A 27,692-nucleotide genomic window follows, 5' to 3' on the forward strand; every position below is an offset into this window, starting at 1 on the left:
AGCAGAGCGGAAACCTCTTCAAAACCAAAGCCGTCAGCCCGGCCAGAGTTTCGGCGCATTCGGGTTCGAGTTCAGCGGACACAATCCATTCCACTGTTTCAGTAACGACACAACAAGGAGCAGAAGCGTGAAATCTGCCTGCGGCACAGCCTGGCACTTGGAGGGAACGAGGTAAGCAGAAGAGAATTGCGTTTGGTAAGCATTCTGCTAATAGTTCGTTTCTGCTTTAAAAGACCATTGGGAATGGGTAGAACTGGGTACAATTCGGTGTGTGGGCTGGGGTAGTTGTTCCGGACAGACACACCAAAAGCTGCCACGCCGGAACCCGGAGCAACTCCGGGGGCAGGCAGGCAGCGTCCGTGGGGCGAAATGGGCAGGCGGTCTCTTCACCTGCCTGAGCTGCTGAGTTCCTCCAGCACTTTGTTATTCCGAGAAATATTCGGGGTGTTGTCTTATTCTGTGTTTGGCATTTTATATACAGTATTTATGTTTAAAAAGATAAAACACATTACTTTGAAAATCTTGAAAAAGTTAGCTTAAAATATTTCCTCACAGGAAAGGTACATGGTTGGTAGAATTTTGAATGAAATAAAATGAAAAGCGATTTTTAATAGGCGTTCTTTCTTGTCATTAGCGTGTTCTGCAATTTGCTTCCAGATATGGCTAAATCACAGGATTAAAATCTTGTGTGAAAACGAAGTGCAGACGGTGTTGATAGAGACCGGTTGCTATGTCTTGTGTATAAGTACGCCGACATGCTGTCTTTAATTGGAGCATTCGGGAAGGAGGTCCCCGTGAATCGGTAGCTTTAGGCACAATGCGAAGATATATTTTAATCAGATTCGCGAAATACAAAGTCTTTGTCTCGCAATGCCAAAACAAACACAGGCTGGGGCTTGTTACCACCCTACTGAGTTTAAACAAAATAATGTCTTGCCTGCTTTAACTGGGAAGGGAAGCTGGTAATTTATTTTAGAAAACACATCGGACCTTGAGTAAGGGTGTCACACCACACAGAAACAGACCATTCAGTCTACCCCATCCATGTTATTTATCAGCACAATAATGTTCTAATTCTCGCAGTTTCTAGAGTCCTGGTTTGATCTTCCTGTGAACAGACCACACAATCTTTGCTTCTCAAGAAGCTTCTCTTTGCTTCTCTTTGCTTCTATTTTGTCCTTTTAGGGGCAAAAACAGGTCCAAGATGCTTCAAGGGGCTGTCAAACCAATGAGAGATGTTTGCTCAGAGTAGAAATGCCTCCAGGTGAGCAGGGAGAGACAGGTTTCGACAATGAACTTGAGAGCTGACAGCATGGTTGCTGAAGCCTCTGGTGAAACAGCCCTGAAGAACAGCCAGAAGATTGACACTGTGGAACACAAATACCTTGGAATGTTATACCCTTGCAAACATTTCTGATATTGGATGGATAAGACCATGGAGAGGTTTGCAAACAGGGACAAGGATTTTACAATAGAGGTGGTGTTTTCACCAGGGGTCAGTATGAGGTTGCAAGCACATTGGAGTGGGGGAACAGGAACTGGAGCAAGCCTCAGGAAGTAAATACAGGATGTTTATCATCTGCTAACACAGCCAATACCAGACTGTGAGGAAATCACTCAAGCAATTTACCCAGCGGTCTGAATGAATCTAAAGAAACTCAGGAAGTTTAATCAGGGAGTTTAAGACAAAGGTACCTTCTATTATAATATGATAGAACTCACCTTGCAGTGTGAGAAGGAGAAGCTAAAGTCAGATATATCAATATTACAGTTAAGTAATGGTGCCTACAGAGATGAGAAAGATGCTAGCCAAAATTTATTGGAAGACCAGAAGACATAGGAGCAGAATTAGGCCATTCTGCCTGTCAAGTCTGCTCCACCATTTCATCATGGCTGTTCCTGGATCTCATTCAACCCCATATACCTGGCCTCTCACCATATCTCTTGACAACCCAACTAATCAGGAACTTAAACACGAGGAAATCTGCAGATGCTGGAAATTCAAGCAACACACACAAAATGCTGGTGGAACGCAGCAGGTCAGGCAGCATCTATAGGGAGAAGCGCTGTTGACGTTTCGGGCCGAGACCCTTCGTCAGGACTTAGCAACTTTAGCTTTAAATATACCTACAGAGTTGGCCTCCACTGCAGTCGGTGGCAGAGCGTTCCACAAATTCACCAGTCTCTGGCAAAAAAAAACTTCCTTCTGTTCTAAAAGCTCCTCCCCCAGTTTTGAGGCTGTGCCCTCTCATTCTGGATATTCCCACCATAGGAAACATCCTCTCCATATCCACCTTATCTAGTCCTTTCATCATTCGGTGGGTTTCAATGAGATCCGCACACGTTCTTCTAAATTCCAGTGAGTACAGGCCCAAAGCTGCCAAACGCTCCTCATACGTTAACCCCCTCATTCCCAGAATCATCTGCCTGAGCCTCCTTTGGACTCTCCACAATGACAGTACATCCTTTCTGAGATAAGGGGCAAGAACTGTTGACAATACTCCAAGTGCAGCCTGACTAGGCATTATCTACGTTAAATTGTTTTCCCCTTGTATAAATGCCAATATTGCATTGCCGTCTTCACCACAGATTCAACCTTCTGGGAGTCTTGCATGAGTCCCTTTGCACCTCTGATGTATGAATTTTCTCCCCATTTAGATAATAAACTGCACTAATGGAAGAGGCGACTAATAGAGCAGCAGTAGCTGGAGTTTCTGGGAGTAATTCACTGTGGAAGACATTAGCGGGATGCCAGAGATAGACAAGTGTCAGGGGGCAGAAGTGCTGTTACTAAGGAGAAGGTGTTTGGGAAGCTGAACAGTCTGAAGGTAGATAAGTCACCGGGATGAGATGGACTATACCCCAAAGTTGCAAAAGAGATAGCTGAAAAGATTGTGAAGACATTAGTTGTAATCTTTCAAGAATCACTAGACTCTGGAATGGTTCCAGAGGACTGGAAAATTGCAAATGACACTCCACTCTTTAAGAAAAGAGAGGTACAGAAGACAGGAAATTATAAGCCATTCAGCTTCAGTGGTTGGTAAGATGTTGGGGTCCATTATTAAGGATGAGGTTTTGGGGAGCTTGGAGGAGCATGATAAAATACACAAAAGTCACCTGGTTTCCTCGAAGGGAAATCTCTTGACAAATCTGTCGGAATTGTTTGGAGAAATAACAGGCAGAATAGACAGGAAATGTTGTGGATGTTGTTACTTAGATCTTAAGAAGGCCTTTGATGAAGTGATGCACATGAGGCTGCTAAACAAGATAAGAGCCCATGGCATTATAGGAGATATGCTAGCATGGATAGAAGATTGGCTGGCTAGCTGGTAGGAAGAGTGGGAATAAACGGGGGGGTGGGGGTGCTTTTCTGATTGGCTGCTGGTGACTAGTGGTGTACCTCAGAGGTTGGTGTTGGGCCTACTAATTTTAATGTTATATTTTGATAATCTGGATGATTAAATTGATGGCTTTGTGGCCAAGTATGCAGATGATACAAAGATAGTTGGGGGGGGGGGGGAAATACAACAGGTTATGTGTTGGTGATAATTGGGCAGGGTTTTCTTCAAACAGTCCTGGTTAAAGTCACTCACTATAACCTGAAATGTGCTGGGATGGGCTGTTTCTTGTCTGCAGACTACATCGTGCAGTTTTGCAAGAGCCTGCTTATAGTCTTCCAGTGGTGGTATATAAACTGCAGTCAGGATCATGAATGAGAACTCCCAAGGCAAATAGAACGGTCTACGTTTGATCGTTAGGTGTTGTAAACCAGGGAAACAAGAGGTTAATATAATCCTTAGATTATAAGAGGTCCAAACACCAAAGAGAATTGACTAAAAAGCACACGCCACCACCTTTTTCCTTAGCAGAGTTTGCTGTTTGATCCATTCTGGTTGGATAGCTGCGTCCAGTGTGTTCACTGTTAACCAAGTCTCAATGCAACATGCAATGGAGATTTACCTCATCAGCCTTGCACTGAAATCATCAATCTGATTTTCCTGTGATGTAGGGTGGAAGAGGGTTCATTCTGGTTTGACTCGTCTGCCATGTTTCTGGCCGTGCTGTTGACTTTTAAAGGCCTTGGAGTATTATGAGTAGTTTTGGGTCATATGGTTGTGCTGGCATTTGAGAGAGCCCAGAGGAGCTTTACAAGAATGATTGCAGAAATGGAAGGGTTAACATAGGAGCATTTGAGTGCTCTGGGCATGTATACACTGAAGTTTAGTAAAATGAAGGGGGCTCATTGAAGCCTACCAAGAGTGGACATGGGGAGGATGTTTCAAGTAATGGGAGAGTCTTGGACCAGAGGAGACAGCCTCAGAATAGAAGGACATCTCTCCAGAAAAGAAATCAGGAGCAATATCTTTAGCCAGAGGATATTGAATCTGTGGCGTTCATGTAACAGACTGCTGTCGAAGCCAAGGTATTGGGTATATTTAAAGCAGAAGTATACGATTCCGCTTTATAGCAAAATAAGATTCTGTTTTAATTCCGATTCCCATTCCAACACACTGGTCCATGGCTTCCTCAACTGGCACAATGAGACCGCATTGCAGGAGCAGCACCTCATATTCTGTCTGTGTAGCCTTCAACCTGATGTCATGAACATCAATTTATCCAACTTTTAGTCATTTTCCCCCTCTCCCTTCCTTCTTCAATTTCCCACTCTTACATCTTCTCTTCTCACCTATCACCTCCCCCGATGCCCCTCCGCCTTTCCTTTCTCCCATGTCCACCCTCCTCTCCAATCAGATTTCTTCTGCTCCAGCCCTTTATCTTTTCCAACCATCACCTCCCATCTTCTCACTTTATCCTCTCTCCCTCACCCATCTGGCTTCACCTGTCACCTTCTAGTTTGTACATTTTCCCCTCTGCTCCCATTCTTCCTTTCCAGTCCTGAAGAAGGGTCTCAGCTGAAATATCGATGTTTACTCACTTCTCCAGATACTGCCTGACCAACCTGAGATTGGGAGCATCAGCAAGCTATGCGATCACAGTCAGGCTCCCAATTGTGGGCAATATGTGCAATCAGAACTAGGTAGGTGTCCACAACAGGAATGTGGTAAATTTAGAGTGCTCAAACCTTTCCAGCCTTACTTAAACTCACCAGGGTTTAGTCGGAAATTTATTGCCATCACTACGTCGTGAGAAAGGGGAAGAGGATATTAACAGAGCTGGTCAAGGCACCAAGCTGTCTTGACAGCCTGTTGGGAAGGACAGCACTGTCAGTGAAGTTGTTGGTGTGTAATAACTGCTCCCCTTTCTTTGCAACTTTGTCAATAGATAATAGGTGCAGAAGTAGAACATTCGGCCCTTTGAGCCTGCACAGCCATTCTGAGATCATGACTGATCATCTACTATCAATACCCGGTTCCTGCCTTGTCCCCATATCCCTTGATTCCCTTATCCATAAGATACCTATCTAGATCTTGAAAGCATCCAGAGAATTGGCCTCCACTACCTTCCGAGGCAGTGCATTCCACACCTCTACAACTCTCTGGGAGAAGAAGTTTTTCCTTAACTCTGTCCTAAATGACCTACCCCTTATTCTTAAACCATGCCCTCTGGTACTGGACTGTCCCAGCATCTGGAACATATTTCCTGCCTCTATCTTGTCCAATCCCTTAATAATCTTATATGTTGCAATCAGATCCCCTCACAATCTCCTTAATTCCAGCGTGTACAAGCCCAGTCTCTCTAACCTCTCTGCATAAGACAGTCCGGATATCCCAGGAATTAACCTTGTGAATCTACGCTGCACTTCCTCTACAGCCAGGGTGTCCTTCCTTAACCCTGGAGACCAAAACTGTACACAATACTCCAGGTGTGGTCTCACCAGGGCCCTGTACAAATGCTAAAGGATTTCCTTGCTCTTGTACTCAATTCCCTTTGTAAGAAAGGCCAACATTCCATTAGCCTTCTTCACTGCCGGCTGCACTTGCTCATTCACCTTCAGAAACTGATGAAAGCAGAACCACCCAGGCTAATCTTGTTTCCATCCACTCAACATTTTATGCATGTTTATCATGGTTTACGTTTGTTATCTTTTTAGGCACAAGCAGAATGAGTTACCGTGGACATACTGGAAGTGTAGATAATCTAGGTCCTAAGAGTATTTGAGGTAGTAATGATCTTTATTTATTCACTTCAGCAAAACACAGAGCTTTTGACATAGATGATGGTCATGACCCCAACTGTATAATACAGGATATCAGTGGGTAGGATTGCCCTGGTGTGAAGGAGCAAGAATAATATAGAAGTAGCATTAACTGTACATATGCATTACCATGTCTTTACTTTCTGTTCAATGGAGAATTTCTGATAGGAGCAGCTGTTGCAAATTTGTACCTCTTCCCAGTTCAAACCAGGGTGGCTTGAAAAATCTTTTGTTCAGCAGAAAATGGGAAACTGCTCTGTGGGGTATAAGAGTTGATAGGCAATAGCTCGCTTTTAAATAAGTAATACATAGTTTGCAGCAAATTTATTTCTTTAAGTCAGGAATAATCATTCAGCATGGATCACAGAGAAGTTAATGACAGTATTAAATCCGAGAAAATAACGTGTAAAGTTTCCACAGAAAGCCAAAATTGCTAAGGACTGGGAGTGTATTAGAATTCAGTAAAGGAGGGCCAGGAGATTGATCAAAGATGTGAAAGTACAAATATTTGTGCTTACTAGAAAGAGAAAGGCAGACTAGAAGGGCTTCTTTAGGTATGTAAGAAGGGAAAGTCAAGTGATTACAAATACAAGTCCCTCACAGAGACAGGATTTATGGTAAGCAATAAGCAAATGGCTGAGGAATTAAACAAATTCTTTGAGTCTGTCTTCAGAGAAGAAGACATAAAATATTTCCCAAAGCGCCTCTACAAATGAAGAAATCAAATAAATAACTTTAAACCTAGGGATATGAAGGGGCCTGAAAAAATGGATAAACTCCAGAATTTTGAAAGGGGGGACAGCAGCTGTGATGGTAATCATCCAAGATTCTACACATTCTGGACTGGTTGCTGCAGTTTGGAGGGCAGCAAATGTGCATTCACTTCTTAAGAAATGAAAAAGACACAGAACTACAAGATAGTTCACCTAATGTTCATGGTAGGAAAATTGCTAGAATCTATAATTTAAAGTTGTAATGCCAAAACACCAAGAAAGAAATGATTTGATTGATCTGAGTTAACAAGAAAAGTCACATTTGATGAACCTACTGGAGTTCTTCAAGAACGTGTCTGGTGGAGTTGTTGAGGAGCAACCAGAGATTAAACTGAATTCAGATTTTCAGAAAGTCCCACCTGGAGGTTGGTGAACAAATTAAGGAATTGGGATAGAGTGATTAATATTCTGGTATGGAGTAAGTTGGCTAGCAGATAGAAAATAAAGAGTAGGAATGAAGAAATGTTTAAATGGATCTTTCTCAGCCTGGCTGGATGTGGGGTTTCATAACCTTCAATGCCTGATCTCAACTAGTCACAGTCCAAGAAAACCAAACACAAAGCCTTCAGGTAAAGTGAAACATAAAGTCTGTTGAATACATACATCTAATTGGGAATTTATTAGTGATAAGGATGCAAAGAGTCTTTAACGTGATATACGCACAAGGTAAGTGAACAACAACATGGCAAATGGTGTGGGGAAAATGTGAGGTCAATCACTTTGGTGGAAAGTAACAGAAATGCTGAGGATTGGAAAATATTGGACATTCCCAATCAAAGACCAACTGTAGGTGTCACATAGAATGTATGCACTAAAAACTAACATGCAGGTATAGTGGGCCATTATGAAGGCACACATATGTTAACCTCTATTGAAAGAGATTACTTATGTATAATGTAACCGGGTGATCATCGAATGCTATTCATTATCGTTAAAAAGGCATCCATCTGGGTAATGCTAGAATAGGTGCCTGTGCCTTTAAGTGGAGATGATGACATCATTACGCATGCACGGGATAGTGGGGAGACCATTTTGTTTTCTGCGGCAGAAGCTGGTGGGGCGTTGGAATCGATCTCCCCCCACCCCCAGAGGTACTGGGCTTGGTGAGGAAAGGTGAGCATTAATTTACAATATCCATGTGAATTGGTTTATGCTTGTTGGCGAATCAAGAATATCGGTAATTTGACATCTTTTACGTGTGGATGCTTTAGATTTCCAGGAGTAAAGAACTTGACGCTGCATAGCGTGGCTTGCGAAGTTCCTCACCGGCCAAGTAGGTCAGTCTTCCTGTAATTTAACTGCCAGGCAGTATCTTGTAAAAGTTGTGCCAAAGCGTACCTTTTGTCTAACTTTATTGTATCATGACTGATTGTGCACGTAACAGCGTAACGTACATGTTACGCTGCTATGTATAAGCTACAGGGTTGGGGGATTTGAATGTAGTACTGCATTAGTTTGGTGCGGTTTTCTTTACATCCTTATACTGCATACTCAATTCGTCGATACACAAGTGTGTGGATCGAAGGTTAAAGGGAGATTGTAATGGCAGGACCTGATTGTAAAGTTGTTCATTTTGCTTTAAGACCCTCTTCCGGCACTTAACCATCTAAAACAGATAAAGGAATTAAAACCTGAAGAAGTATTTGTTGTCCTGAGTGTGTACTTTTCCCCGGGCTACAACACTTGGTACCAGGAGTGGGGTTTATTCCAAGCCAGTGTGGCGGGTCTCTGATTGTTATGTGCAGTATAATCTACAATACCTAATATGGTAGTGGTGTCGACAGGACCGTGTTCCCATCGGGTGGAAGGAGAGAGTGCCTGTTGCCTTGTGGTCAGTGCAGTGGAGCCTTGGGACTGGGCCAGGACGTCAGGACACAGAGCAGTAATAGACAATAGGTGCAGAAGTAGACCATTCAGCCCTTCGAGCCTGCACCGCCATTCTGAGATCATGGCTGATCATCTACTTATCAATACCCGGTTCCTGCCTTGTCCCCATATCCCTTGATTCCCCTATCCGTAAGATACCTATCTAGCTCCTTCTTGAAAGCATCCAGAGAATTGGCCTCCACTGTCTTCCGAGGCAGTGCATTCCAGACCTCTACAACTCTCTGGGAGAAGAGGTTTTTCCTTAACTCTGTCCTAAATGACCTACCCCTTATTCTCAAACCATGCCCTCTGGTACTGGACTCTCCCAGCATCTGGAACATATTTCCTGCCTCTATCTTGTCCAATCCCTTAATAATATTATATGTTGTAATCAGATCCCCTCTCAATTTCCTTAATTCCAGTGTGCACAAGCCCAGTCTCTCTAACCTCTCTGCATAAGACAGTCCGGACATCCCAGGAATTAACCTTGTGAATCTACGCTGCACTTCCTCTATAGCCAGGATGTCCTTCCTTAATCCTGGAGACAAAACTGTACACAATACTCCAGGCGTGGTCTCACCAGGGCTCTGTACAAATGCAAAAGGATTTCCTTGCTCTTGTACTCAATTCCCCTTGTAATAAAGGCCAACATTCCATTAGCCTTCTTCACTGCCTGCTGCACTTGCTCATTCACCTTCAGCAACTGATGAACAAGGACTCCTAGATCTCTTTGTATTTCTCCCTTACCTAACTCTACACCGTTCAGATAATAATCTGCCTTCCTGTTCTTACTCCAAAAGTGGATAACCTCACACCTATTCACATTAAACGTCATCTGCCAAGTATCTGCCCACTCACCCAGCTGATCCAAGTCACCCTGAATTCTCCTAACGCCCTCGAGTGCAAGCTGTCAGAAAAGAACAATGCAGTAGTTGGGCATGACTCACAGCCCCTGACTTGGGCAGCAAGATTTTTCTGTAATTCTAAGAATTGGCACCATTAATTCCCATAAAGAAGTCATTTTGAAATGGGCATTGAAGAAAGATGTTGTTTTGTGTTGAGAGCTGAGTACTTGGATTGCTCGGTTCCCGGTACTGACTCTTCGTTGTGCGGGCGTTGTACTGACACTTCACACCAATTTCACATAACCTGCCAGGAGCTCCGCTTTTTGAGATTTCAAGTGCAACCCAGTTAAAAAGGTTTTAAACAGATCTCTTTGATCTGTCCATCAAACATTACCATTTCTTTCATTTCTTAAGGGTGTTCTGATCCGGCCTGGTTCCACAGCTACTCTGAATTGGAACTGCCTGAAGAAAAACCTGGAGTGGGAGGGAAACAACCCAATTGTCATGGCTGGCCTCTGAACCGATGGGCTAGATGGGGTAAAAGAGGGGGTTCTGCTGGAGGGCAGATGGGTCCAAATTCAAATGCAGAAGCATAAAGGTAATAATCTCTGAAACCACATGTAAAGTGGGCAATAAGATGAAAGAAATGGATGTTCAGAGATTGGCGGGGGAAAAAATGACTTCAATTCATGGGATACGGGCATCGATACTGTTACTTTGAGACAAAATTCACTTGAAATCCAACTCCCAAACTGTACAACACGGCAGTGGAAGGAAGAGGCAAAGGAAGAGGAAATCTGGTGGGAGAGGACAGAACAGAGGTGGGGAACCAGGGAAGCTGATGGGGGGGTGGGGGGGAAGAGAGTCACTAGAATGAGGGAACACAAAGGTTGGTGGGGGGGGTACAAGGAAAACAGAAAGGAGAGGTTATCAGAAACTACAAAGACAGAATATAAGGTGTTACTCTTACAGTCTGTGTCTGGTCTCAGTGTGGCAGCAGAGGAGATGTGGACTGACATGACAGTGTGGGATTGGAAGTGGAATCGAAAGGTTTCCTCAGCTGGAAGGACTGTTCAGGGCACTGAATGTTGGTGAAGGAGGTGCATGGGCAGTTGTAGCACTTACTACAGTTACAGGCAAAAGTGTGAGGAGGGAGATTATGGGGAAGGGCAAGTGGACAAGGGAGTCATAGAGAGAGTGATCCCTACCAAAAGTGGGGGGGTGGGGGTTGGAAGGGATGTGCCTGATAGTGGAATCCTGCTGGAGGTGATGAAAACTGTGCAAAGTGACGTGTTGAATGTGGAGGCTTCTGGGATGGTAGGAGAGGACAAAGAACTCTGTCCCTGTTATGATGGAGGTAGGGGAGGATTTGTAGTTGAGGGAAGACATGCAGGAGATAAAGGAGATGTACATGAGGGTATTATTGATAATTGTGGGAAGGAAACACTGGAAAAGAGGGAGCATCTCAGATGCCCTGATATGGAAAGCCTCATCCAGAGAAGAGAGGCAGTAGAAGTGGAGGAACTGAGAGACGGGAATTGCTTCCTTACATGGCAGTTTAAGTGAAGTTGACTATGCATCATTTCCTTTAACATGTATTGGACACCTACTATTAGCTGGGCTTCAGAAACGAAGGTCTTACTGTAGGAGTGGGGAGAATTTAGACAAACAGAGATTAGGCCCTGCCTTTTGGGTGATAAAACACTGCTCTGGTATACACCAGTAGTGTGTGTAAGAGAGCAGGTGTGCCCAGCAAGCGCACACAGGTCCATGTTCAGGCAGAGGAGACTTCGCTCACTGTTACCCTCCTTGTTTCTCACCTCCTCGGCCACAACTCCACTCACACTTCAGCTCCAGCTCCCAAGCCCAGTAGCATTCCCATCCCTATTCCCATCTCCTGTTCATTTACGGGATGTGGGCATCGCCAGCTAAGCCAGCATTTATTGCCCATCCGCAGTTGCCCTGGAGAAGGTGGTGATGAGCTGTCCCTGAGGGGTAGGTACACCCACAGTGCTGTTAGGGAGGGAATTCCATGATTTTGACCCAGCGACAGTGAAGGAACGGTGATATGTTTCCAAGTCAGGATGGTGAGGGACTTGGAGGGGGATTTCCAAGTGGTGGTGTTCCCAGGTATCTGCTGTTCTCGTGGTGGTTGTGGGTCTGGAAGGTGCTGTTTTGGTGTGTTGTTGCAGTGCATCTTGTAGATAGTACACACTGCTGCAACTGTCCGTCGATGGTGGGGGGATTGGATGTTTGTGGAAGGGGTACCAATCAAGTGGGCTGCCTTGGACTGGATGGTGTCGAGCTTCTGGAGTGTTGATGGAGCTGCACTCATCCAGGCGAGTGGCGAGTATTCCATTACACTCCTGACCTGAGCCTTGCAGATGGTGGACTGGCTTTGGGGAGTCAGGACGTGAGTTACACACCGCAGGATTCCTGGCCTTTGACCTGCTCTGGTAGCCACAGTGTTTATGTGGCTAGAACAGCTCAGCTTCCTGTCAGTGGTAACCCCCAGGATGTTGATAGTAGGGGATTCAGTGATGGTGATGCCACTGAATGTCAGGGGACGATGGTTAGAGCCTCTCTTGTTGGAGATGGTCATTGCCTGGCACTTGTGTGGCTCGAATATTACTTGCCACTTGTCAGGCCAAGTCTGGATATTGTCCAGGTCCTGCTGCATTTGGGTCTGAGCTGCCTCACTACCTGAGGAGTCACAAATGGTGCAGAACATTGTGCAGTCATCTGTGAACATCCCCACTTCTGACCTCATGATGGAAGGAAGGTCATTGATGAAGCAGCTGAAGATGGTTGGTCCTAGGACACTTCCCTGAGGAACTCCTGCAGTGACGTCATGAGGATGAGATGATTGACCTCCAACCACCACAATCATCTTCTTTTGTGTCAGGTGTGATTCCAACCAGTGGAGGGTTTCCCCCCCAATTCCCACTGACTCCATTTTATCTAGGTCACCTTGATGCCAAACTCAGTCAAATGATGCTTTGCTGTCGAGGGCTATCACTCTCATTTCACCTTTGGTATTTAGCTCTTTTGTCCATGTTTAGACCGAGAAGGGGATGAGGTCAGGAGCTGAGTGGCCTTGACAGAACCCAAACTGGGCCTCCGTAAGCAGGTTATTACTGAGTAGTGATAGCATTGTTGATGACCCCTTCTGTAATTTTGCTGATAATTAAGAGTAGGCTGATAGGGCGGTAATTGGCTGGGTTGGACTTGTCCTGTTGCTTGTGTACAGGACATACCTGGGCAATTTTCCACATTGCAGGGTAGATGCCGGTGTTGTCGCCATACTGAGACAGCTTGGCTAGTGGAGTGGCAAGTTCTCAAGCACAAGTCTTGAAGACTATTGCCGGGACTTTTTCTGAACCCATAGCCTTCGTGGTATCCCATGCTTTCAGCCATTTCCGGATATCACGTGGAGAGAATCGGATTGGCTGCATACTGACATCTGGGATGCTGGGAACTTCCGGAGGAGGCCGAGCTGGATCATCTACTCGGCTCCTCTGACTGAAGCTTTTTGCAAATTCCTCAGCCTTGTCTTTTGTGCAGGTGTGCTGGCCTCCTCTATCATTGAGGATGGGGTATTTGTGGAGCCTCCTCCTCCAATGAGTTATTTGATTGTCCACCACCATTCACGGCTGGATGCGGCAGGACTACTGAGCTTGGATCTGATCCGTGGGTTGTGGGACCACTCAGCTCTGTCTGTTTCTTGCTGCTTATGGTGCTTGGCATGCGAGTAGTCCTGTATTGTGGCCTCACCAGGGAGACACTGCAACCCAGGCATACCGCAATATGCCCTCCTGCACTCTTCATTGATCCCCTGGGCTGCTGGTGATGTTGAGTGGGGGATATGCTGGGCCATGGGGTTACAGATTGTAGTTGAGTACAGTTCTGCTGCCTCTGATGACCCACAGCACCTCATAGATGCCCAGACTTGGGCTGCTGGATCTGGTCGAAGTCAATCCCATTTAGCACGGTGGTAGTTCTGGGATTGGTGCTGAGGGTTGAGATATGCAGACAAATCTGAACTCCAAAAGTGAAGGCCTGTTAGCCGGAACTAAGCCCGTGAATCTCTAAGTCTGCAGGGGAGGTCAAAGCCTAGTGTCCGCAGGCCCGAGTCTACACCTGCGGGAGGCTGGAGCTGAAGGCCTGCCCTGGGGTTCAGGTGTTGTGTGGGTAGGAGGGAGAAATGGGGCTTGATCTTACTGTTGTTGCTTTGTTGCTGTGTTATTCTGGCGAGTACTGAGGGCATGCTGTGTTGGAGCCAGAATGTGTGGTGATATTTGCACGCTTGGCTATGTTACCTGAGCTGCAGCTGACGGACAGAAGAAATACACCAGGCTGTCTCCTTCGAAGGAACTTTTGCCAACACGTTTACCATGGTCACATGTGAAGAACTGCCTGAGCCATTTCCTGGAAATCTGCAAATACCAGGAGAACATTTCTGCGAAAGAAACTGCTTTAACATATAATTAGGTAAATTCTTCGCTCGACTGAAGAAATACAAGTGTGCATGAGAAAAGCATCAAATCACATTTCCTTTCTTATCAACAGTCAGCAGAATGCTTGCTCAAATCTAAAATTTGCACAAAAATGTTTCCTGTTTTGTTTCAGAATTTACCCCAAACATTGCTATGGGCCATGTTCAACTTCCATACCCCTCTCTAGAACAGGATTATTAATTCACATCATGTAGCATCTTCGTGTTGACTTTGCTAGAACATTGCAATCTAATGCAACAATGCTGAAGTGTCAATCCTGTGGCCTAATCTGAGCCCGATTCCATGCGGACCACCACACTGCAAAAGAATCAAAAGACAATCACATCCCTTTCAAGAGGTGCGAAGTGCAATGTGGACAGTGCTGTAATATCGAAAAGATAGCAGCAAGCTCCCACAGAAACAATGTGAAAATGGCTAGATACCCTGTTTTATTACAGAATAAACATTGCCTACATCCACTTGTCTGTGCTTCGTAACACAAATGTTGATGCTAGAATCTGTAATACAGTAAGCTTAAATTGTCAAATTCCATAACTTTGTGCCTCAGCCACCCAGGGAAGAATGTGTTAGCAGCAGTCCATGGAGGTGGTCCGAGGCCTTGGACATTTTTGTTGTAAATGTTGGGCATTGGTAATGTAGAATACTGTTTGATTCACTGATGGTGGGAGAGCCGTGTGTCCTCGCTGTGGCCCTCATGCCAGGGAGTTGCCTGTTGTGGCTGCGGGGCAAGAGGACGCCGGAGCTGGCTGTTGGGGGACTGGCCTTTCCTCTCGGTGCTGCCCCCAGTGTTCACTTGGTGGAAGATGAGTGGGATTGCATTCATCTGCGGCTGCATTAGTGCAAGATGAGGACTGCTGAGGGCTTGTTCTTGCAGAAGCATGGCTCCAGATCAACATCCATGCTCCATCAGTCTACAGGACATGACGGTCAAGGACTTGGGCTATGCTTTTATCATTTTTTTTGTAACTATGCTGTCCTACTATCATGATTCTATGTGCTGTGTGTGACTGTTGGCTCTGTGTTTTACGCCTTTTGGCTCTAGAAGAACACTACTGGTTTGGCTGTATTCATGTGTATAGGTCAATGACAATTAAACTTGAACTTGAAACCTAACAAACGATGGGATCTGGAGCTCTCTCCCCGTAATGCCGAATGGTAGGCTAGATGATAAGCTTAAGAGTGGGATCTCGTGAACTAGGAAAATCACCTGGCAGTCTGGTGCAAGCAGTTTGTTCTTGAGCACGTGGGGAAACAGCTTGTAGGCTTTTCCATCAAGTTACAGACAGTCATGACTTTCACATAGAAGATACAGCCCCACACACCATTTGAGTGGACAGTAGGCCTTTGATACAGTTTTTACTGAGCTGTTCACATTCAGAGATGGTGCAGCAAGCAAACTCCTCTTTACAGCTTTGGTGGCAGATTTGCCCGCTTGTTCAATGTACTCTCTTCAATATCCTGTCCCCTCCAACATGGTGAAGATCACTTCTTTTGCACTCTCTTGGTTATTACTTGCCTTTATGCTCTATTAGTCCCTACAGACTCTTTGGATAGACTGACTTATCATCCATCATAAATACTTCAGAAAGAATCTGTGGTGGAGATGCGGGGAGTGAGAGTAATAGGATTGTTCATCATATCTTTGTTCTGTAATGTGCTATTCTCTTTTGAAACTTGACAAAGAGGGACTTCCATCACAACTTCCCAACCAAATTCGTCACATTTGGCAAGAGAGAGGCGAGCAAGGGAACATCAGAGATGATAAAAAAAGGCAAGAAGTATTAGAGAAATAACAGTTTAGTGAGAATAAGGAATTGAAAGGAATATTTGATAGAAGAACCAAACTAAAGTCAGTGTCCTCCCTCCCCCCCCCAATACCTACATCATCAGCTCGGAGGCCCTATTACATGCAGCTGGTAGTTTATGATGTTTACATGCCAACAACAGACTTCAGAAACATCTTCCTGAGCTTGTCACAGGAAGAGATTATCAGATATCAAAGAAACAATTCAAGGGTGTTCTCAGAGTTTCCTTGATAATTGGAACTTCTTACTGATTTGTGGCCCATAACTGCTGAGAGCCTGGAAGGACATTTAGCAGTGAGAACCATGAGTCCATTCATGGTAAAAGGGGCATACCACTCCGCAAACTAACCACCCACTTATTCCCCAAGAATCTCCTGCCACACCTGAGAAAAGTTCGATATCGTCCTCATTAGTCACCTCAAAACGTAGAGAATGGGAGCGAGGAAGTCCTTCCCTACTCCAAAGAGAGAAGAGGATGGTGAATCTTGGTGGGGATGTACATCAGTTACAGGAGTTGGGAGGAGATACAGGGAGGACTTCTGAGCTAGCAATGCCTTGGAGCAACATGGAGCAAGAGGATATAAACATACTTTTGAATGACAAATTGGCCTGGAGCTAAAAGAAATCCACAAAGTCTCCAGTTCTTGGATGTTGGCTGCAGGTATGATCCAAGGAATTTCAAATATAGACCTTCTTAAAATACTTCAGAAGAGGGCAATCTATTCCATCCCACATTAACAAGTTACACTAAGTGATGGGGGACAGATATGATCTCCTCTGTCATTATGTTTTAGAAAGCATGTAGAGTTACAGAAATTTACAAGAAGCAAATTCCAACAGAAACATAACGTAAGTGGAAATGACATTATTTTGCCAGTAGTTGTAAACATGACCTGTTAAAACCAAAGAGGGGTCCATTTTGACCCAGATAAGTTATGTTTTCAAATTATATTAAAAATTTCATCTTACAAGGTTGTTTCAGGGTCACTTGAGGAGGTGAATGGTCAACATTGTCACCTTGTCGTGGTGGAGAAGCTCGTGTGGTCCTGAGATCCCGAGAGCGATGCTCCTGGTAGGGTCACCGATGACGGGAAGGTCAAGGGTGAGGTCCCTGACAAAGAACAATCCAACCAAGACCTCAACGGTGGAACAGGCGGACTAAGTTACTTCAAACTCAACGGCTGTGAAGGCGGATGAAGGCTGCAACAAATCCATCAGCTCCGATCGTCGTGGTTTCCAAGCCATTGGAATCAGTTGATTTGTGAAGTATCACGTGCTTCTTAGAGTGCAACATCAAGTACACATTAAACAAATACACGCACAGGCATCTTCGCTCTGTGGAAACAGAATGAAGACCATCATCCTCGACCTCGAGGGGTAGCCACAACAACAATGACAACGATCAACATCCATTGGTCAAAATCACTTGGCATTTGCAGTTATTTCTGATATAATGTAGGAAATCCAGGAGACAATTTCTGTAGTCAGCTCCTATAAATAACAATATAACAATCTGTTCTTTCACTCTTACAACAATAGTCATCACATTTACAGATTTATAGAACAGGACACGTCTGCATTCAATCAGTTAGCTTACAAAGTTTACACTCTATCAGTACAACATTACAGTTCCTTCACACACTTAATTCCATCAAACCTAAGACTATTATTGTTGTCTATTTAATATTTCAATAATACTTTAGTAATCTTGTAAATATATAGTTTGATTAAGAATTCTTGTTTGTGGGTTATATGTATAGATATGTGAATTGCATACGTCGTCACGCTGCCACGTGATATGTGAGTACCTCACTTAATTAAACACGACGTTAGACATGCATTTCAGACTCCCGTGTCTTTTAAATTAATTTAATGTCTTGAAGTTACAAAACAGAACAGTGGTGATGAAGTATTTTTAAAATAAACATGACATGCTGAAGCACAGCAGGATTTTCAAACTGAGGAATGGTGAGTAAAAAACGCAGCCTAGCACATGCAGAGACTCTCAAGTTTTAAAAAAAGACAGAAAATGTAAGAAGTCATGCATTCATAATAGTGAGGACTGGGTGAAAATAACATTTAAAAAATGCAGAAGTGGCTGGCTATGTTGGGAAAAATTGACACGTTTGATTACATAACAGTTAACTGGATTTTATATATTGAGCAAATTGAACAGTATTTTAAAGCAAATGAGAAAAGTACCAATTTTGCTGAATACATTGGGTTTAAGGCATACAATTTGCTTTAAAGGTTGACTTTGCATCAAAACCAGCAGAAATGAGCTTTGATATTGTGAAAGTAATGCAGGTACACTTAGAACTGAAACCATTATTGATTTCAGAATGCTTTAGGTTTCATAAGCAGAATCAGAAGGAAGGGAAGTCCTTTTCAGGGTACATGGCTGAACTGAAGAGATTGTCTGAGCATTGTCAGTTCAGTGATGGGTTAATGATGCACTGAGAGATTGTTTAATTTATGGAATATCACAAAACATTCAGAACAGGCTCTGCAGTGGTCATCACTGTTTCAATGAAAACTTCAGACAGAGACACAGTTGAACTGCAGTCAGGAATGAAAGTGAGTGTGAACAAAGTTACAGTGTCTAAACAGAAATTGGCATAGGCAAGCAAATTGTGTTGCCATTATGGCAGGAGCTCACATACACCAGGCCAATGCAGATTTTAAGGCAAAATTTGCAGAAAATGCAACAAAGAAGAATATATACAAAGAGCATGTTGGGCAGACAAAAATAAACGGTTTGCACAGGGAAGGGAAAAAGCTAAAAAGTCAAGTTGCAGTTTCAATAAGAGCACTAATCTACATACTGTGGATGAGGGATCTGATAATGATGAGACGATGTAGCCTTGAGATTTACATTGTGAAAACTAACAATAGACAAGCGATATAGATTACATCAGAAGAATGGCAAATTATTTTCAAATGGACTTGGACATTGGTTCATCTCAAAATCATTCCACAAAATGAATCTGAATGGCATCTCAAAGATACTAAACTGAAACCAATATATATCCAACTAATGTTCTGGAGAAAAAGTAACTCCTGTGGGAATAGCATCTGTAACTGAAATATAAGAACCACCATTGAGCTTGTAAGTGATAACAACTGGAGGACCAGGCTTGTGGGAGTGTGGTTGGCTGAAACTTTAGAACTTAATTGGAAATTCAACTTCCAATTGCATGCCACATCCTGCACATGAAGCCAACTGAAAGCAAATTAAGAAGGTACTGGATGTCTTCATGCTGAACACCATGAAGTGTTGCCCAACAGAGGGCAAACAGGTTGGAAAGCATCTTGGACCAGGAAGCACCATGTTGCTCAGAGGAAGTGTGGAAGTGATGAAAGCCCTGGTATGACTACAACAGTTTTTGTAGCCAACATACCGAAGATAGCTTCTGATGTTAATCAGGCAGTTACTTGTGAAATGTGGCTTGGAAGAGAGTTCAAGGAGCTTCAGGAAATTTGCAAGCACTCAGCTTTTGTGAGTATAAAGGTCCAGAATCTGCTCTGTGTGCACTAAGCTTACTGCATGGTGGGAGACAAAAAGCTGCTTGTAAAAGTGGATGCAAAGGCCAAACCCAGCTGGATGAATGGAAGGCCAAAAGGAAAGGAGTCAATGAAGACATGAAAACAGAGGATTTGTCAGATTCATTGTGGATAAGGAAACCAGAGCAGAGATCAGATTGTAAAGGAACCAATAGAAGGATTAATAAGAGATTACTCCAGTGAAATAACTACACCGTTCCAAGATCAAGATGCACAAACTAGAAGAAGAAAAAGGAAGGAGAGCTGTCAGAACAACTTCCTGCAGTCTCAGAGTCAACTCTTACAACCACCATGGAGGAGGCTCCAGAATCTGCGATTGTTTACAGTCTCATCTGCTAAGTAGAGTGATCCCCTGTGTTGGGAAAGACATTATCCCACAAGAGTAAGAAATCCTTCACAGTGATTAAATCTTTAGGCCTGAATATATAGTAGTTATATAGTATGCTGTGTATATAGTTGAGGTACATCCTATATTTGAAGTTTCTAGCTAAGCAGGGCAGAGCAATGTGTATTTGATATATCAGTAATATTTGAGTAATCTTGTAAATATATTGCTTGACAAGCATTCTTTGTTGTTTATATAATTTATTATATGTTAAAATACATGTTATGACACTTCCACATATGTGTGCACTTCGCTTAAAGTAAGCTCAAAGTTAGACTCACATTTCAGACTTTTGTGTCTTCATTTGAATTAATTTAATGTTTTTAAGTTACAAAACATCAGTTATCCTGCTCATAAAGCCTCCATGTTGGCTGGATCAGTGTACAGTGCATTCCTCAGCATGTATTCCTGCATCTTGGATTGTGCCAGTCGGCAACATTCGCTGATGGACATCTCCTTACACTAGAAGCCCAACGAGTTTCAGGCAGACCCATGTGCATTTTTCAGCAAGTTGATGATCTTCCGAGGATAGTGTGTCACTGTGTGTCCCCGGTAACTGCTCATAGATCACAGAGTGCTCTGTTACACAGGTGCTCAGGATAAACCTCTATGGAAATCATTTCAGCTCTTCCCAGAGCTTCTCAGCAACTACAGTCCTGGAGAAGATGGGTGACTGTCCAATCTATACTGCAGTCATGGACTGAGAATGCAGGATCTGCTGAAAGGAGCTTGGCATTTGTGCGAGATTTCTAGTGATGAGGCAATTGACCAAAAGACTTTGATAGTTGGCCTGGGGAACAACTCATTTTCTCTCCTCCCACAGGGACTTGAGGATGTTGCTTTCTGTTCTTATGTAGAAATGTTTTGTGAGGAATAGTCCAACTAAATGGAATACTTCTTGGTAACATAGACAAGGATAAAATGACTCAGGGTCCATCTATTTTGCTCTTTAGTTTGAATAAAGATTGGCCAGGACACCCTGTTCCTCTTTAAAGTAATGCTGTTGTACTGCTGGGTGCTACTGAGAGAGCAGAAATGGCCATATTCGAAAGGCAGTGTCTCTGACAGTACGGCACCATCCTGGCACCATACCAAGGGACAGAAATTTATATCTGTCATGCCTTGTACATGAGCAGGGATAACGGCAAAACAGGAATGGCTAGAGTTTCTGGGGGCAATTTGAAAGGAGCAAGGTAGACGTATCCCAAAGATGAAGAAGTCAGGAAGATGACATAACCGGAGCTGACAAGGGACGTCAAAGACAGCATAAAAGCAGAAGACAGCGCATATAATACAGCAAAAATCAGAGGCACATTAAAGCATCAGGAAGCTTGTAAGCACCAACAGAAGGCAACTAAAAATTCATAAGGAGATAAAGGATGAAATATAAAAGTGAGCTAGCCAAAAATAACAAAGAGCGTACCAAAAGATATTCCCAATTATATAACAGAATAAAATAGAAGCAAGAGTGGATATTAGACTTCTGGAAAAAGATATTAGAGAGGTACTAATGTGGGACAAAGAGTGGTGAATAAACAGAATAATTATTTTGAGTCAGTCTTCACCATGGAAATACTAGCAGTATGCCAGAAATTTGAGGAGAGTGTCAGGGGACAGAAGTGTAGTTGCTGTTACTAAGGAGAAGGTGCTTGGGAAGCTGAAAGATATGACAATAGGGAAGTCACCTGGACTACACCCCAGGGTACTAAAAGAGGTAACCGGAGAGATTGTAGAGGCATTCATAATGATCTTTCAAGAATCACTGGTTTCTGGAATGGTTCCAGAGGACCGGGAAATTGCAGATGACACTCCACTCTTCAAGATGAGAGGGAAGCAGAAGAAATGAAGTTATAGGCTATTTAGGCTGACTTCAGTGGTTGGGAAGATGTTGGAATCCATTATTAAAATGAGGTTTTGGTTTAGTTGAAAGCACATGATAAAATAGTCCAAAGTCAGCATGGTTTTCTTAAGGGGGAATCTTGCCCGACAGATCTGTTAAAATTCCTTGAGGAAATAATAGGCAGAATAGACAAAGAGACTCTGTGGATATTGTGCACTTGGATTTTCAGAAGGCCTTTGACAAGGTGCCAAACATGAGGCAGCTTAACAAGGTAAGAGCCCAAGCTATTACAGGGAAGATAATCACATGGATTGAAGATTAGTTGATTGGCTAATTGGCAGAAGACAAAGAGTGGAAATAAACTGGGCTTATTCTTTTTGGTTGATGGTGATGTGATGTTGCACAGAGGCTGGTATTGGGGATGCTTCTTTTCATGTTGTACGTCAGTGATTTGGATGACAGAATTGATGGCTTTGTGGCCAAGTTTGCAGATAACACAAAGGTAAGTGAAGGGGCAAGTAGCGCTGAGGAAGCAGGGAGCCTGTGGAGGGACTTGGACAGTTTGGGAGAATGGGCCAAGAAGTGTAGAGAAATGTATAATCATGCACTTTGTGACAAAGAATAAAAGCAAAGGATATTTTTTTAAATGGCGAGAAAATTCAAACATCAGAGTTACAAAAGGATTTGGGAGTCCTTGTGCAGGATCCCCTAAAGGTTAATTTTCAGGTTGAGTCAGTGGTAAGGAAGGCTAATGCAGTGTTCACATTCATTTCAAGAGGACTGGAGTATAAGGGTTAGGATGTGTTGCTGAGGTTTTATTAGGCACTGATCAGATTACACTTGGAGTATTGTGAGCAATTTTGGGCATCTTATCTCAGAAAAGATTAGGCATTGGAGATGGTCCAGCGGAGCTTCTTGAGAATTATTCCAGAAATGAAAGGGTTAACATATGAGGACCATTTGATGGCTGTACTCACTGGAGTTTAGATGAATGGGGGTGGATCTCATTGAAACCTATCAAATATTGAAAGGCCGAGATAGAGGATCAGAATAGAAGGCCATCCATTTAGAACAGAGCTGAGGAGGAATTTCTTTAGCCGGAGTGTAGTGATCTGTGGAATTCATTTTCACAGATGGCTGTAGAGGCCAAATCATTAAGTATATTTAAAGCAGAGGTTGATGAGTTTTTGGTTAGTCTGGGCAGCAAAGGTTATGGGGAGAAGGCAGGAGAATGGGGTTGAGAGGGACAATAAATCTGCCGTGATGGAATGGCAGAGCAGACTTGAAAGGCTGAATGGTGTAATTCTGTTCCTATGTCTTATGGTCTAAGTAAGTCTCAAAGGAAATAAATTATCCCATGGGCAGTCAACTGAATAGATCCCGATTAGAGAGGCAACAATCAGGACTTTCATTCATTGACAACCTAATTTTCATATTGATGATGTCTCCTGTGGCAAGAAATCAAATCCTTTATAATGGACCTTGTTCCTTTTCAAAATTAACTCTCTCCTCCACAGACAGTCAAAGCCATGATGCTTCTCTGAACCTGCTGTCAGGTTAAATTAGCGCAAACCATGACTGGGTTTTCAATGCCCATGATCGCCCGCCTACCTGAACAGCAAGACTGTGAGCTGTAAATATATAGAATCAGCACAACTCTCAACACTTGCAAGTTAGATTATGTTGATTATCAGTTCTCGTGAACTAAAAATCAAGTCAAAGAACAGTATTAATTATCCATGCCTGTTTCTTCTAGATACTTTGAACTTATTTTTGTGTAAAGGGAATAGATTTTTGGATAAACAATGCTACACATTTACTGAAGGGATGCTTTTAATGAGATCTCAAGAGATGCAATAGGCAATTCAGAAATGTCTTTGTTCAGATGGTGGTAAAAATCAGGTAAACATGACGAGCAATTAGAAATTTATACCAGCCTATTGTGACTATGCCTGTTTAAAAGCAGCTCCCCAGCCTACTCCCACCCTCCAGTACCAGATCCAATCATTCCAGTGCTTCTTGGAATCCTTTGAAGTTTAAAGGATGCGGGAGTCTGCCTCAAGCAGTGTCCCAGATGCCAAAAAGCCTTGAGGTAAAAAAAAATCCTTCTCAGATCCCTCAAAACATCTAATCTTTTATATCATCTAGTTTTAGGGTTTAGTGGATGGAGATGTGAGGGAATTAGAGGACAGGCCTAAGAATCAATCTCTGATTATCTGGAAGCTCTGCTGTGAACTGTTAATCTTTGAAAATAATACGAAGTGGGATTCCAGGTTAATCAGTCATGAAAATCAAATCAGAATTTAGGCCATTCATGTGTAAGGCTGGCCGAGGGGGCATTGCATTGTCAGGGCAGCTAACTTTGGAAAGTGAGAGCTTCAGTTGAGGCACCATTTCCTATTTAGTGCTAGAAATGAACTTCAAAGGAGAATGAAAAGCCCTCCTATTGTCTGAGCCAATGTCTTTTTCTCAGCAACAGCACTACAAATTTTGATTAATGGGATCTTGCCATGCATTTACTTCAGCGTAATAGTGACAGTGGCACACATGTATTTGGTTGGTCACGGGATGTTCTGAATGTGTACAGATGCTTATTCTCTTTTTAAAATGTTTTATCTGAATAATAATTTTTCTTTTGTGTCTTTAAGGAGGGCATGGCAAACGAAGGTACCTATGATTATTTTCTGAGCTACGATGACAATGAATCTTATCATGATGACAGAAACTACACCATTGACTACTTTCAGTACAACCACCTGTGTGAGAAAGATGATGTCAGACGATTTGCAAAATATTTCCTGCCACTGTTCTATGGAGTAACGCTGATAGCCGGGCTTGCTGGCAACTTTCTGGTGGTGGCCATTTATGTCATTTACAAAAGGATCAAATCCAAGACAGATCTGTACATCATGAACCTCGCCATTGCTGATTTGCTGCTGCTGGTTACTCTTCCTTTTTGGATAGCCCACTCTGTCCACGGATGGGTATTTGGAGACAACATGTGTAAAATCTGCTCAGTGTTGTTCGAAGTGAATTTCTGTGCCAGCATGCTGTTTTTAGCTTGCATCAGTGTTGATCGCTACCTTGCCGTTTCCAAGACAACCAGGCCAATCACAGTGGGGAAGAAGGCTAAGGTCATGTGTCTGTGTGTCTGGCTGGTGGCTGTAGTCCTCAGCACTCCCTATTTCATTTTCTCCTCAACCAAGAAGTATGATGACAGGCAGATCTGCAGCCTCCTTTTCCCTCCACAGAAGGCCAAGACAGCCAGGGTGATAGTCCAGGTCTTTGACATCCTCCTGGTATTTGCAATCCCATCACTGGTTATGCTGTACTGCTATTCCGCTGTGGCCAAGGTGGTTTACAAGGGTGCAGGTGGAAGGAGACACAGGGCACTCAGAGTACTCCTGGCAGTCGTGGGGTTCTTTTTCTTAACTCAGCTGCCATACAACATCATCAAATTCTGCCGCCTGCTCGACGTGATCCATGTGTTCATCCAGGACTGTGAGATCAGTAAGAGGGTGGATATCGCCACGCAGATCACGGAATCTATCGCATTGTTTCACAGCTGCCTCAACCCAATCCTGTATGCCTATATGGGAGCGTCATTCAAAGGGTACATCCTAAAAGCAGTCAAGAGGAGCAGCTTTTGGCGCCGGAACCAGGACAACACCATTGCTCTCGAGAGCTCCTTCAACTCTCTGACCCAGTCAGAGCATACAAGCAGTTTCTCCATCTAGCAATGCAACTGAATGGAGATTCTGGCAAAGGAAACCTTTGAGGATTCCTAACTGGAATTTCCACCCTGTCTCTGGTGCCTCTTGACTTTACCCCCAAGAGGACTGGCTAAAATGTGTAGACATTATTCCCTAAACCCACGCCCCTCCCATCCCTGTCCTACACCCCTCGCCCATCCCCCATTTTTTTGCATTATCACTCTAAGTACTAAAGAACTCAAGCCTTTTTGCATTATCGTTATTCATAATTAACCCTTAAGAGTCTAAGTATTATTCTGAGCATCTATACTCACTATCCCCAGGGGCCGTATATCCTTCCCTAGGTGTGGAGCCCAGACCATTGTCAAGCCCTGGTGTGGTCTAACAAAGGGTTTACACAGACTCCCTGCATACTCAGTAGTCACTTTATTTGCTCTTCTGCCGCTGTAGCCCATCCATGTCAAGGTTTGACGTGTTGTGTATTCAGAGACACTCTTCTGCACACCACTATTGTAAAATGTGGTTATTTGGGTTACTGTCGCCCTCCTGTCAGCTTGAAACAGCCTGGAAAGTATCCTCTGACCTCTCTCATTAACAAGGCATTTTGCCCACAGAACTGGTGCTGACCGGATCTTTCTTTGTTTTTCACACCATTCTCTGTAAACTCTAGAGACCGATGTGCATGAAAATCCAAGGAGATTCTGAGATACTCAAACCACCCCATCTGGCACCAACAATCATCCCACAGTCAAAGTCCTTCCCCATTGTGATGCTCGGTTTGAACAACAACTGAAACTCTTGACCATGCTTTTATGCATTGAGCTGCGAGCTGATGAACGAGCAGTGGACGGGTATACCTAATAAACTGACTCTGCCTCAGTTACTATTAAAGCAGCCTGATCTTAGAATTCTAATGTAAGTTAACAACTTATTGCAGTTGTAAATGAGCAGTCTGATTCTGAAAGCTAATTACAGATCTGTATTTGTTTTCTATGCTTTAACTGCACAAGCTCCAACCTTGAAATTATTCCAGTCACCACTTTTACAAGGCTATCTAGCCCTCGTAACTTCTCTATCCTGTCTCCCATATATTTTGCTTCTACTTCAAAGTCTTTTTCAACCATCCCTTTTGGACTTCCATATACCCTCTCCTCTGCTCTTCCCTCTCATCACCATTTGCATTAGCTGGTGCTCAACCTCCCTTCTCCTCAAAGCCAGAAGGTTCAAGCTTCAGTCTAGATGCTCAAGTTATCTCCATATCATTTCAAGAGGAATATTTCATTGTGGATAGTTTTTCAAGTAGGACATTGAACTGAGATTCCATTGACTGTTTCTGGTCATTGCCTCATAGTGTTTGCTTTATTTTCCAAGTGACTGTAGTATCCACACTATGAAACTACTGTACTTATTGAGCTGTAAACTATTGCGAAGCATTGCAAATGGTGTAGAAATATATATTTCTTGTATTTACTGATTTGATGCAAACTGAAGATGAAACTAGCATGGTTAAAATGCTTTGCCCATCAAGGCTGTTATCATACAAGTGTCTGCTGTGGTTCTGAAATGCAGCCGCCCATCTCAAAAGCCAGAATCAGAGAAAGATCCTGTGCTGTGCGAGTCCATTCAACCCTAATGGAAAACAAATAAAAGTCCAGATACTGGAATCTGAAACAGAAACAAAACTTCTGGCAGTACAGCTGTAGAAAAAGAAACTATAGGTTGAAGACCCGTCCACAGTTTGAAGTTCTTCCAGCACTTTGGTATTGATTCAGAACTCATCGTCTATTGTGTCTGTGCCAATAAATTCAAATGTAACACTGCCTGCCATGAGGAAATCTAACACAGTTCACATCTGCCTCTGAGCGGAATTACACAGGGAATGAACAGTTTCAGTAAGTTGCTCAATAGTATCTTGATGGAAATAATACTCTTCAAATCACAATACGATATTTCAAACACTAGCACTGGCCTGTGCTTTATCCCAAAGGTTCTCAAATATTTTACAGAAGTGTATTCAGCTGCTGCAATGCGGAGCAAATACTTATTCTCTTGTTAATTCATAAGTTCCCGATTGTAATCCATATATTGTAATCTATAAATGGTAACCAAATATAATTAAGCATCTTGCATATTGAAATTCAGCATCATCTATATCTTTGTATTTATAGGCATGATCAAAATCTCCTTCAATATCTTTAAATACAAGTCAAACATATTTATACATCTC

General features: G+C 43.2%; 1 protein-coding gene across 3 annotated transcripts; it reads left to right on the forward strand.

Moving 5' to 3' along the window:
- Positions 1 to 27,602, forward strand: LOC132378626 (atypical chemokine receptor 4-like). Of its 3 annotated transcripts, XM_059945732.1 has the most exons (3): positions 1 to 195; positions 8,142 to 8,207; positions 24,401 to 27,602. In XM_059945732.1, the coding sequence occupies exon 3, from the start codon at positions 24,407 to 24,409 to the stop codon at positions 25,487 to 25,489; it is 1,083 nt and encodes a 360-aa protein (XP_059801715.1). In that variant the 5' UTR covers positions 1 to 195; positions 8,142 to 8,207; positions 24,401 to 24,406; the 3' UTR covers positions 25,490 to 27,602. The 3 variants fall into 3 exon arrangements, with proteins under 3 accessions (XP_059801715.1, XP_059801714.1, XP_059801713.1); XM_059945731.1 differs by lacking the exon at positions 8,142 to 8,207 and having other exon boundaries at positions 2 to 195; XM_059945730.1 differs by lacking the exon at positions 8,142 to 8,207 and having other exon boundaries at positions 3 to 171.
- The last annotated feature ends 90 nt before the right edge of the window (positions 27,603 to 27,692 follow it).

This window comes from Hypanus sabinus, chromosome 20 (assembly GCF_030144855.1).
Source record: "Hypanus sabinus isolate sHypSab1 chromosome 20, sHypSab1.hap1, whole genome shotgun sequence".
Taxonomy (NCBI): Eukaryota; Metazoa; Chordata; class Chondrichthyes; order Myliobatiformes; family Dasyatidae; genus Hypanus; species Hypanus sabinus.

Coding starts and splice junctions, on each gene's coding strand:
- LOC132378626 (XM_059945732.1), top strand. CDS start 24,407: ATGGCAAACGAAGGTACCTATGATTATTTTCTGAGCTACGATGACAAT.